Source organism: Diorhabda sublineata, chromosome 3 (genome assembly GCF_026230105.1).
Source record: "Diorhabda sublineata isolate icDioSubl1.1 chromosome 3, icDioSubl1.1, whole genome shotgun sequence".
Classification (NCBI taxonomy): Eukaryota; Metazoa; Arthropoda; class Insecta; order Coleoptera; family Chrysomelidae; genus Diorhabda; species Diorhabda sublineata.
Genome location: NC_079476.1, coordinates 20,385,352 through 20,398,469, shown reverse-complemented (window position 1 = coordinate 20,398,469; position 13,118 = coordinate 20,385,352). Strand labels below are relative to the sequence as shown.

Here is a 13,118-nt window from a genome sequence, read left to right as displayed (position 1 = left end):
TCGCGGAATAAGCACTTCGTTGCAAATGGTTCCTTGTTTCTTTGGCATCATCGGTAAAGTAACAACAGTGGCATTAGGTAACGGAAAATAGTCATTAGTTAATAGCAGATTGTTTACCAGAAATGATTTCATACATTCGGAAAACGTCGAGAAGGAGAGGAATTATTCTTCATTATGACTTTGCGAGCCAAACGTTGGTGTGCCATACATCATACAGCCCTGATTTGGTACTCAGTCACTCCTTTTTTTTCTCACACATCAGAAACTAACTGCGGAGTTCCAACACCGCTATAAGATTCAAAACGCGTATTGTAAAGCCGATGTGGAAAAAATTCATTTGAAATAAGTGATAAGTTTATGGCGGGCAGTTGTCACTAATGACATGGAAGTTATTGAAAAGACATCTAATAAATCTAATAACTACAAAAAAAGCTGTTATTAAATATTAAAAATTCTGACTCTTCCTTCCCTATTTATCTTTGCACGGCTATCCACTTAGTAACGCGGAGCACGATCTTTACCTACCTAATCCAAAATTAGTTAAGGGCTCAATATTTTACAATGCAAAGAAAATGCACAATCACTTGCCAATTGAAATCAAATCGATATCATCTTTTCCAGCATTCCTCGATAATTTGAGGGCATATTCACTGGAAAGTGCGTTAATTATGGACATGCTGCATACTGGTTTAATTTTTGTTATGGACTTATATACTAATTATTACCTATTACTATTACCTTACTATTATCATTTTGTTACTCTTTATGGGTTTCTTCTGTGTATTAAAATTTTATTTTATTTGTATCATTATTTAGATATTTGTATGTTTGTTCTTTAGTTTTTTCAAGCTTTTGTCTACAAATTGTAACAATTTTTTAACAATAAAGCATTTCTCTCTCTTTCTCTCTAAATTTACGTGGTATTATAAGGATTAAAACCGAATTAAAAAACTAATTCACTAAGTAATACTCCTCTTAAAAATTATTTTGATCCACCTATGAATATTCTGAAACGAGTGGGTTGATTAGTTGATAAAAAAAGTCCGCAATAATTAACCATTCGAAGTGGCACAGAGCGAATTATTAATCTCCATCATACCATACATGAGAATTTCAAAATTTAAATAGAAACTAATAGAAAGAGAAGTGAATTGGAAGTGGAAAATTAACAAATAATCGCGAGAGACAAGAACAGGAAAATAATCTAATATAATGTATAACGTCATGTAAAACATTTTGAACAAACCCTTTTTCAACTAGCGAATGAGTAAATTTTCCGATAATATTTTGGCAAACATTGTAATAGTGGTTACCTTGGTAACTTAATTATTCATATCTTGAAGCATTCTTAGGTACAAATGTCGACTCTTTTAACAACAATTTTTTCTCGGATTGTACATACGATTCACTATTTCATATAATATGTAATGCGGTGTGCAATGCAAATCCCACATAATGAAATTAGACAAATTGTCTAATGTTTATAACTAAAGTATTTAATGATACAGTTAGAAAACTGCACCGTAATTGATATAAGACGCCCATGGCAGATGTTTACAAAACAAATTCAACAACAAAAAACGCATATACTCGCATTCTTAAAGAAAATACTCGGTAGAATATTTGAAACTAAATATGAATAAGAAATTTAAATAGCCTGTTGCTATGTATGCATAGATAAAAAAAGCAAAATTATTTTCCATAACCTGTATTCAAATGTCAATTTGGTATGTTTTAGAAAATGAATCTTAATTGAGAAAATATTTCATTCTCAATTTTACAGGGTGAAATTTTTATTTTGTAATTGAGTTTTCTATACCGAATACACTGTTTACACTACCACTCACAATTACAATGTTTGACGCGCGCTTTTATAACCAAGTTATTGTCTTCAGAAACTGAAAGTTAATTGATAGTGTAGTTGTGAGTGTTGGTGTAGTGATAGTATAAACAGTGTGTTCGGTATAAATATCAGCAACGGTTCCAAAAATACTATACCCCATGTTTGATGAAAAAATTACGATTTTTGTCAGTTTTTGGCGTTTTTACGAAAAATATTGAGTCTACTTCTTCTATGTCTCCCAATTTTGGAAGTACATCGCTACGGCATGCCCCTGCGATTCTAAATATAATCTTAACCTACAAGAAACAGTTTAACAAAAGCAAAAACTGACTTAATTTTTTTATCAAATATTATTCTTTTCACAAAAATATAAATCAGTTCCCTGTTAATTATTATGTGACTTATTTGGTCGAATCCACGAATGCTATTAATTTCTTGTAATTTATAGTATCAATAATTTGTTATGAAAAAAAAAAACTCATCATTGAGTACTTATTCGATTTTTTTGAACCAGACAAAAATATTTTTCGGAAAAATTACTACTCTTCAAAACGATTGTATCTGATTTCATATTGTTTCTTGTTATTGTCTTGTCTCTCAATTTTTTTCGTAATCTAGTAAGTATGTAATGAATACGATTAAAAATCATAAATATGCGATGGTTAAAGAATGTAATACAATCTCAAATAAAACAGATTAAATATTTGGCGTCGATTTGATTGTTTATGTTTATCATGATTACAAAATTTTATAGTCAAATGACAGATAAGTGCAAAACAACTTTTGCTACTCAATAAGGTTCAATATAGTTTTTTTGCATGAATTTAAGATGTATGTATGGCATTTTTCAACCACCAATATGGGCTGCTATTTATATTACCAATCGAGACTTTACCTTCTTTAAGACATTTTGCGTACGATGGCAAAATCTATGTCTATACAACCCTAATAAAAAATTACTTAACAATACAGCCTATGTCTCAGTAGAAGGGGAATCAACTTATAGTGGGGGGTCAGACTCTGGAGTTTAGTCAGTGCAATACTTTTTAATATCAATGATGGAATGCATCAAGCGATCAAGTTCTTCATTTTGGTACATTAGAGATTCGATTTTAACCTACTACCAAGAAGCGAAATAACCAAATTCGACCAATAAGGTCATGGTAGTGTTTTGGAAAACCAAACGTTTATTGATTATTTAGAAAAAGAGCAGACTGGCGCATGTCATGCTGATTTTCTGATATGTGTTGATGCCGATTTTAAGGAAAAGTGACGCAATTGTGGAAGGAAAGAGTTTTATTTAATCACGACATTATGCCCATCCATTTGTACCTCAGCCCTGCAGAGAAACAAATCCTATATCAAGGCCAACCTTCCTCCTACAACAAATTACCCTTATCCTACCCAAAAATTCTCCAACGAAACTCTCTCTCTCTCTCTCTCTCTATCTATTCGTAAGTTAACTTTACAAAAGAATTAGCGCTCTCCAACTTAAGAGAACAGCTTGATGTAAAGCGATTTTTCTACTTTCTAAAGAATTATTTTTGGACGGTTTGAAACAATTTGAAATTCTTTGGAGTGGAGTGTGGTGTTAAAAGTAGAGGGTTTGTGCTCGAAAATATACTAAAGTAGTTTTTCATTTTTCCGTGGAAGCGGATTTCCCATCTGAGGCGCGTTTCGATAATCTTCCGAAACCGGAAGTAAACTGTTCATCTATAGTTCTCCATCTACAAAAGGCTCTATAGGTATACGATATTTACATATACACAAATCAAGCCCATAAGCCTCGGATTATTTTTTGGTCCCAGAATGGTTCGGTATTCAAAGATTTTCTTACAAGAGGTAATATCGGCAGTTAATGACTATTTTGAGGACCTTGACGATACTTATTATAATACTGTTGGAAAAAGTGTATAGTGCTTAAAGGAAATTACGTCTTCTTCTTCTTTAACTGGCGCTACGGTCCTTTGAAAACCAGAGACTTTAACAATCGACTGCTAATCCTTTCAGTCCTCAGCATGGTGCCACCAACGTAGAACCCCTAGCTGGATCAGGTCCTCCTCAACGTCGTCCAATCAGCGAAGGCGCGGTCTTCCTCTCAGTCGCCGTCCTCCGGGAACCCTCTCATGTTTTCTTTATTGGGACCATCCATGAGGTTTGGGTTTGTTCTAAGCTATATGACTGTATCCAAGCCTCTTTTCCCCTTCTTTTCCATTTAGGATATTCCTTTCTTCGTTTTCGAGTAAGGGATTTCTACTGCGCCATTGAGTAATTCGCATTGGACTAGGTCTTCGACATTTTTTCCCCTATATCCAAGAATGTTTGTCGAGGCTCGGATAATCGTCAAACATAATTGTAATGTCGTTTTCTATTTTTTTCATTTGTTAAAAGTTGCTTACATTGTAATAAATCTAAATTTAAACGAATTTAGATAAAATTGTTCGGATCTCGTACGTTTTGTTTATTTTTAACGAGGCCGTATTAGCGATATTGCTTCGCAAGGTTAGTTGTTGTTTGTGCTATTTAATCATGTTTATACATACAATAATTTTACAATGTTTGCAATTAATCTAAAAATGTTTCTTCTCTTCTACGGGAAATTGTCAGTAAAATAAATACAGAAATTTAACGATGAATTGAAACAGAAAAATGAGATGAAGCGTTACGATAACGATCAGAAAAATTGATTAGTTTACTGGGAGTTTTTCAAATATTTTGATTGAGACAATAATATGAAAAAATACTTGACTCTATCAATGGCATTAGAAATAAATCATCCAGAAATCAGCTGAAAAGCAATAAATTGAACAGCTTTGGATTCGAAATATCTTTATTTGCAAATAAAAAGTTGGGAATACGCGATAAGGAGGAATAGTCTTCTATTGTAACAAAATAGTGCAGTCATATTAGACCAAAAACGGAACATACTGCATAAGCTCACTTTTTGTATGATCATTCTAGCTTTACAAATGTTGCGGACATTACATGTTTTTTGAAAATATCTCATTTTATCTGTGTCATGAAAGTTAGAGAGAATAAACCTTATATGTGAAACCGTTTTTGAGATAAAGGGCGCAGAATGTAGAGCGATCAGCCGTACAATCATGGCAATGGTAAATCCTAAATCTCAATCTATTCTACATTTTTGTTTATTATTATAAGTATTACCTACTTTAATAACATTTTTTCATTCATTCATTTATAGCAAACAATTATCTAATTCCACTTACTTTTGACATGATAATCAAGCGGTCTTGAAAAGCCTGAAGCTATTGAGTGCACGTACAAGTTAGGCTAGGATCATTAACCAACTCTAGAAGCACTAAGTTCTAGCTAATAGGAACAAAGTAACCCCATCAAGGGCCAGGCAAAGAGGAAGTAGATATCCTTGACAAAAGGGATAATATCTCAATATTTTGTGTAAGAGACGTATGTGGCTTGATCAGATGAAGTTCTACTGGACAAATATTCCTGGCTTAAAACAATCCAATATCAGCTACGAATAACGAAATGTTCAGAAATGACATTAGACTCATCATTTACTCTGCGATTGGTAATTTGAGCAAAAGGCTTAGGTTACTCAAAGGAGTAGAGCTAAAACCTTGGGAAGTGGGACGAAAATTCTCAGAAAAATAGCCTTCTTTGAGAAAAGTCTACGTATTTTAGAGGCGGCTGGGAAATCAAAACAACTCCACAAACAATCTCATTTAATCTAACTTACGTTTGACTTAAAAACTCATTACAACGGATATCTAATTAAATATTTATGTTTTATTTTCATTAATACTTCATATTTAACCTATTTCTAATGAAGGATAATTGTTTAATTTTATTCTCTACAACTTTCATAATAAATACAATCACGATAGGATGACATTTGAGACATTTGTAATGCTATAATAAAGGCCGAGCTTATTCAGTTAGATTCCGAGATGAAATCTCCAAATGAGTGGATTAGAGATCCATTTTGGCAGTAATATTTATTCCCGTCTAATTTGTGTAATTACTTTGAACCTTAGTTGACTCCTTCAATACTTTCGACTGACTCATCTGTGAAGAGCAGCTGGAAAGCACAGTAATGAAAACATTAGGTACATACAGTGTGACTCATCTAGATTGGAGATACACAAATAAAATTTAGGTTATTTCTATTAATTTTCAGTTCATAAATTGCCTATCTCAGAACAAAATTCGAAATAGTCATTTCGAGCATACTACTACTACTACTAGGCTTTCTCATAATCAAGAAGTTGTGATTAGCGATTTCTTTAAAAAAAGGAATAGTTTTTAAATAACACCCTATACGGGACATGATAATAATTTTTTATTTTCCAAGTAAAATCCCATCGAATTATATTTAACGATCAAAGGACGCAAGATATAAAAAGTTATCTTCAAAGGGTCCCGCGATTATTTAATGCTGATCAAAACCTCGTTCGTATTAAAAATTCAAAGTAACGTTTAGATATTTATCTAACGTAATCCAAGTAAAGTTTTTCTTGGATATGTCACATTAGATGAAACTTGTGCATACCAGAAACAAAAATACTGTCGGAATAATGGATATCAATTCTTTCTTCGGCTGATAAGGTTACGCCCTACAGTGTTTTGGGATCCTTCATTGATTATTTATAAGAAGATTTGTTTATTTGCTGGTACTGTTTGATGCCGACGTTAAACTACAGCATTTGTTGAAGATAGCATCACGAAAACACGTCTGTCCATTCGTCCGTTCTTGTTGCAGTAAAATTAACAATATAATCTAATATCTCTTCCTCTGCATTTACCTGCTCTGGCTCCTCCGTATTATTTTTTATTCTCAAATTTAAAAAAAAGCTCGATGGGAAGCGATTTCAGATAAATGAAAAAAATTGGAAATTCCTTGGATTGTGTGTAGATTTAAATAAGGATCGTATTGAAAATTAACAGTTTTTTCACCAATAAGTCACTTTTCCGTAAAACCACCCTCGTATATGTTGTATTTTGAAACTTCCTTGTGTATATAATGAGATTTTTCAAATTAGACGTACAATGACATACAATCTAAATGATTGTTTTTGTTTCAGATTACGTAGCCGGAGGAGAACTATTTACTCATTTGTACCAAAGAGAACACTTCACAGAAGATGAAGTGCGCATTTATATAGGAGAAATTATTTTGGCTTTAGAACATTTACATTCGGTAAGTACCCATTTTAAATTCTATATTTTGGTCTTCCAGAAGAATCTTTAACATTTCATTTGGTAATTATTACACAGGCCAATAAAATGAAATTATTTTTGTGGTTCAAGGTTCCATTGTCAATAAAAATAACTATTTTTGACTCTGGTTCTAGAGATTTAACGTTATATTGAAAAAAGAGGGGTCGCACCACATAATTTCTATTAACTCGAGAACTGACTTCTATCGAATTGATACGAGAATGTACCCAGAAGAACCTGGCCCAACAAAGAAAAATTCATTTTTCATTGTAATCTCTTTTTATAATAAATCGTCAATCTCCTCAAAATAGCCATTAACTGCCGGCATCACCTCTTCATAGTTGGATCGTAGACCACCGAACGATTTTTGAAGTCAGGGAACCAGAAAATAATCCGACAGAGCTAAATCTGGTTAATAGGGTGCATGAGGTAAAAATTTAAACTTTAAGTTATTAATTTTGGCCATTGCAATAACGGACGTGTGAGCTGGTGCATTGTCACTATCTTCTAAGCTAAATGCGGTCGTTTTCGCTTGATTTCTTCGCGAACGTTTCAATAAGTTCGCTAATACTCGCTGTTGATATTTTTCCCTTTACAAAGGAAAAACGGACATGACCTTTAATGAAAACAAACGTTTATTTAGAATGCATAAAAAAGAAAATTATATCTTTAAGTAATATCGTTCAAGTGTCCGCCATTTCTCCGTTGATATTCCTGAAAAGAGGAATTAGATTAGATTGTCGAAATCTCTTTGACACATATCTGTATGTGACCCATGTCTCCTTTACTTATATAATATTATTATCGGTTTATATACGTTGACATGACCTTTAAGGAAACCCCATGAAAAGAAAAGAGTTGGGGATGTTCTAGGTTGCGGGGAGGCTAAGGATTTTAACCAAGGGTACACTCTTGTTGGTTGTATGATGTTAAAAGTGGTAGAAACATTATCTTAACAGTTATATACAAAATGGCCGTATGTCTTTTCAAAAAAGTACGGGCCTATTATACTCTTTGAAGAAATTGACACCCAAATCGTTGAAGAATGTAAAAATCTTGGTGCTTTAATATATTTTCTCCAAAATCTGCAATTTTGTCCATTTAAGTGAAAGTGAGATTCGCTCCAAAAAGATGCGCGTCAAACAGTGTTTTCAGTACAACTTGAACTTTATTTACAGGTTACCGTCATTCGACAGATATCTAATAACAGGATAAAAATTGCCATAGATAAACCAACCCTAAGTCATTTTGTGTTTTGTTAATAATCGCTAGTCTCCTACTATAGATCGGTTACATAAATGCAACAATTTGTGATCCGCCCTATATAACAAATATTTTTTTTCCAAACTGGCTAGTGATCTGACTTTTATTTTAATTTCATAGATCGTTATGAAAACAGCTGACAGATTTTATTAATTATAAATATAACTCTGACTTAGAAATTTATTCAAACTGTCACTTTAGCCTTAAGATAAGAATATAAATAAATGTATCAGATCAATAAGTCAAAACATGGTATATATTAATATAGCTGTCGGAAATGAAATGGTTGCTTTAGTTTATCAGCAGATTTAATTATCGTAGAGTCTTATCAGTAGATAACTATTTATTCGGCAGGTTGAAATACGCTTCCTGTCACAACATGTATATAATCCGTAAACAAAAACAATTAATACTTTTATTTCTGGTTAAAGCTTTATCCAATGTTTAGCAAACACAAAAATTAATTGTATTTATGGGAAATATTGTGTTGGTTATCTCATTGCAGAAATAGTTTAAAAAGTTTGCAGAGTTTTGGAATTTCTATTGAACACCAAACTTAATGGTTTCTTGTAAAACTGTTTATGTAATTTTTGTTTGGAAACTTGAAATTTATACACTTCTCAATTGCCAGTCCCAATTGTAGCTCAATAACCAATTCTAGACAAAGATTTCTTTAGAGTAGCGGTAATAAATGACCTATATCTTTTTGAAATCACCTAAAATCCACACACTACTGTACTTTTGAAAGTATTTTAAAAAAAATTTAATCATAGTAACAAAATTTTTTCATTATTATTTATGAAAATTGTCTTTTCCTGGAAGATAGTGTTTATATTTATAATTCAATGTTTCATAATCTATTTTCCAAATATCGAGATGTTTGTCCTATATAAACACAGGTTTTGCATTTTCAAATATATAATCTGTTTTATTTGTTAATTTGAATTCGTGTATCTATTTTCTGATATTGCATTCCTTGACGATAATTATTATTTCTCAGTACAATTCTACTTTTGTTAAACCAGATAACTGATTTTGGGGAATATTTTGCATTTTTAAAATGAATTATACCAACTGCCCAATCACAAGAGATGTGCAACGCATAACTTAGTTTGATCTCAGCACCGAAGATTGGTAACACCAAACGTATAAATTATTCATACCGGTAACTTTATAATTGGTACATCTCCAACGAGCCCCTGCCAATATTGCAATTGTGTAAAAGATGTCTAAGAAAGCACTAAGAAAACTGGGATTACAAGTTCTGTAAGAAATTGAAATTCCGTTCTTGGTGGAATAGACTAGAACTTCCAGATCTATAGCAGAGGCCACCAGGAGCTTGTATGTTTCAAGTTTGAAAACGCCACGATGTTTAATATTTGTTTGACAGCCATCAATAGTGAACGTTTTCAGTGGATTTGTAAACATAAGAAAAATTGGTCATTGTTAAGTGATACAATAATTTTATTTGAAAGGGATTAGCCCAACCAATATAAAAACTGAACTCAATTTTTCTCTGGGTGAGACTGCTCGTTCGTTATCAACAGTAAAATATTGGATAGCAGAGTTTAAACAAGTTCGTATGAACTGCGAAGACCAGCATTGCAATGGTCGACCAAATGAGGTGACGACTCAGAAATGTTGATGAAAATCCACAAAGGGGTACTGAATGATCGTCGACTGTAAGTGCGCGAGTGCGGTACATCGCATATTATGTTAAAATTTGAACATTTGCGCAAGATGGTGCCGCGGTTGCTCACAGTGGAACAAAAATAACGCCGAATATTTGCGCCGTTTCATAACACCATGGATGAGAGGTGGGTCAATAACTTCACTACCAAAACAAAAGAACAATCAAAACAATGGAATGAAAAGGGGGAACCAACTCTAGAAAAGGTAAAGACCGTTCCATCTACAGACAAGGTCATGATGTCGGTTTTTTGGGATGCGCGTGGAATAATTTTCATTATTTATCTTGAAACAGGAAAAACTATCAACGGAGAGTATTATGCGAATTTATGGCCACGTTTGAGCGAAGAAATCAAGCAATTAAACTTTGAACTTCTACCTCATACACCCTATCCATCAGATTTAGCCCATCAGATTATTTTCTGTTACCAGTTGAAAAAGTGGTTCGGTGCCAACAATGAAGAGGTGATGTCGACAGTTAATGGCTATTTTAAGAAACTTGACAATTTTTGTGTTTTCTTTGTTGCACCAGGTACTTCTGGGACCATCCTAGTATACCTCAAAATTTACTTCACAAAAACTTTGAATTTGAAATATTTAATCGAAAAAGTATTCGAATTTTCTATTCACATTTATTTCTGAAACTATTCTGTACATCTCCGGTTTGGATGAAATAATTAATCAAATAAAAAGTTTAAATAAGAAGGTAGTTTGATGGAAAAGTCAATTTACAGAGGTTGATAACATTTTCCGTGTCATCAGTTTTAAGAATTGCACAGTTTAATCAGTATTTTAATATCTTTGTAGTTTTTATCGGTACTCGACCTTGGTAAGTCTTAACCGAAGGTAGAGAGAGTATGTGCTTTTGTCTTGGCCAGTAAAAAGTTATGATGAATCATATCATTTATTGTAGGGTAGGCTTTAACACATCCCATTAACTTAGATTCATAAACAAACATAAAAAGAGTATTAATCTGAAAGTATATTTTCTTCTTCATATCTGTATTTTTTCCTCTTCTTTCTTGTGATATACACGATTTTTCGTAAAACATATTTTGCCATTTCTTGAAATCTAAAACTATGTCAGATGATGTAACCTCATGAACAGTGAACTTATTAAACCGAGATGAATTATGTCAGTTATTTCATGAACATCGAAAATGCGGTCATGTTTCTTTAAAGCTTTAGATATTATTCCGAAATAACTGTCACACGGGAGGGAACTGTTGCCGCGAACAGGGAAATACTCACTGACCTTCTGGAAACGACCTGAATCCGACAGGTATAATCAGAACCTGATGACATCGCTTTGTTTTTATATTTATCAATAAACTGGATTCTGGATATTCGTCAGACTTGATTTCTTCTGTCTCCTGGCAGGCTATTTGTTTTATCTCAAAATGTAATTTTCGTTTTTTGTGCCATCTGTGATTCAGACCCGAAACTTTGAGTACATGTAATATTCAATTATTTTAAATGCAAAAAGTTTATGTATCTCGCACTCAGAAAATCCTCCTTACGGTTCTGTATTCAGCATTATATTCATACATTCAGACATAAAAAAAAAGTTATCTATTCAATTCAAATCGTTGTTTCATAATTAAAGTTGTATATTTTGCTTTTGTGTTTAGAAAATTATAAAATCGAATGTGTAAATTATTGATAAAAGATTCAGAGACACCCAAGGTTAAAAGCAATCGTCAAAATTAGCTTCTTATTTATCGCGTTTTATCTGGCGTCGACTTTTTTAACTTCTATTTCGACTGTTGCTAGGTTGTGGAAGGTCAGGCACGCGAAAAAATAGCTTGCTACTTACAGAAAGATTACGAGACTATATGTATATGTGCTATTATTATTTGATATTCGTATTTTTAGTTATTTTTTCGGATCGTGAAAAATATCCAAATCATCTGTACTCATAATAAAATAACAAATAATTTGAATTTTTTGTAATGGATTGACTGGCTTATTCAAGTTATCACTTGGCGAGCAGAATATATAAATAAGAGCAAGTTTATATTTCTTATTATCATATTTGAAATAGTTATAGGGAGGGCTGTATGTTTAACTATGGTAGTAAAGTCGTTTTCTACCCAAAGGATTAAATCAAATCGTACTTAGGATCGAATTACTGTTAATTACGTATCGGGCGTATCAAGAGAATAACTCTTGGCCATATAGTAGAAAAAATTTATTGGAAATTTGCGGATAAAAATCATGATTGAAAAGTCCTTAGGAAAACCTTGTTTGTCTATAACAAGAGAGCGAAATAATTCATAAAATTTCATTAAAAAGCTGAATTTTACAAAATTAACTTGATTGAGGTTTAGAAAGACTAAAAACATTATGCGAATATTTCATACAAGTTTCGCCCTATTCATTTTTTGTCTTTAGTTATCTGAAAAAACGTCGTTTTCAAGGGTACCAAGTTTACAAAGTTCTCATCCTCCCGAACCCCTTATTTGTGTAAATTCACTTAAACTTATAGTAACAAATAAAACCTTGAATTTAAAAAACTGCAATGATTGTATTTGCTAGGAAGATACATTCCCAGGGGAATAACACCGGTTCTTGGAGTCTTTCTATTATTTGATTGAAGTGCTACATTCCGCATTCTCCTATTGTTGAACTAGAATATTCAATTTTTCCAATTTTTTTTCACTTGATCTTCCCTTCCTTTTTATTCTTGGTCTACCTTCCATTGGGTTCAAATTTTTAATTTTTCTCTCAACGTCTCCATTGCATTTCAACCTCTGGAAATTTATGAATTTAATTATGTCTTATCCTTTCTTTTAGTATTTGAATATGCTCCATTTTCAGATTGTACGCGGTCCATTTATTCTTCTGCTATATCATTTCTTTCATTTAGAATTGTGTCTATTTGAAACTCTTCAAAACTGTACTTTTATGGTAGTCCTATTTATGAATTTTTGTGCTTATTATGTTCTTGGTCTTTATTTTTAATACTCTTTTTTCCCTTCCTCTATCATTCAGAGTGTGGCTTCTTCTCGGGCTTTTTTATTTCTTACATCATAGATGTTTTTGTGATGACAACCCCTTCTATTTCTATCTTTCACCTCTGCCAATCCTCGTTAATGCTTACGCTTCTGTGTTAATTTTA

The 13,118-nt window shown here is 32.5% G+C and overlaps 1 protein-coding gene across 2 annotated transcripts in view; it reads left to right on the top strand.

Annotated features, from left to right (window-relative positions):
• The window catches only part of LOC130441269 (ribosomal protein S6 kinase alpha-5-like), a 193,218-nt gene that overhangs the window by 111,280 nt on the left and 68,820 nt on the right, over window positions 1-13,118 (top strand). For both annotated transcript variants that reach the window (XM_056774865.1, XM_056774864.1), the window contains exon 4: window positions 6,910-7,025. In XM_056774865.1, coding sequence (XP_056630843.1) covers window positions 6,910-7,025 — 116 coding nt within the window. The remainder of the gene's footprint in view (window positions 1-6,909; window positions 7,026-13,118) is intronic.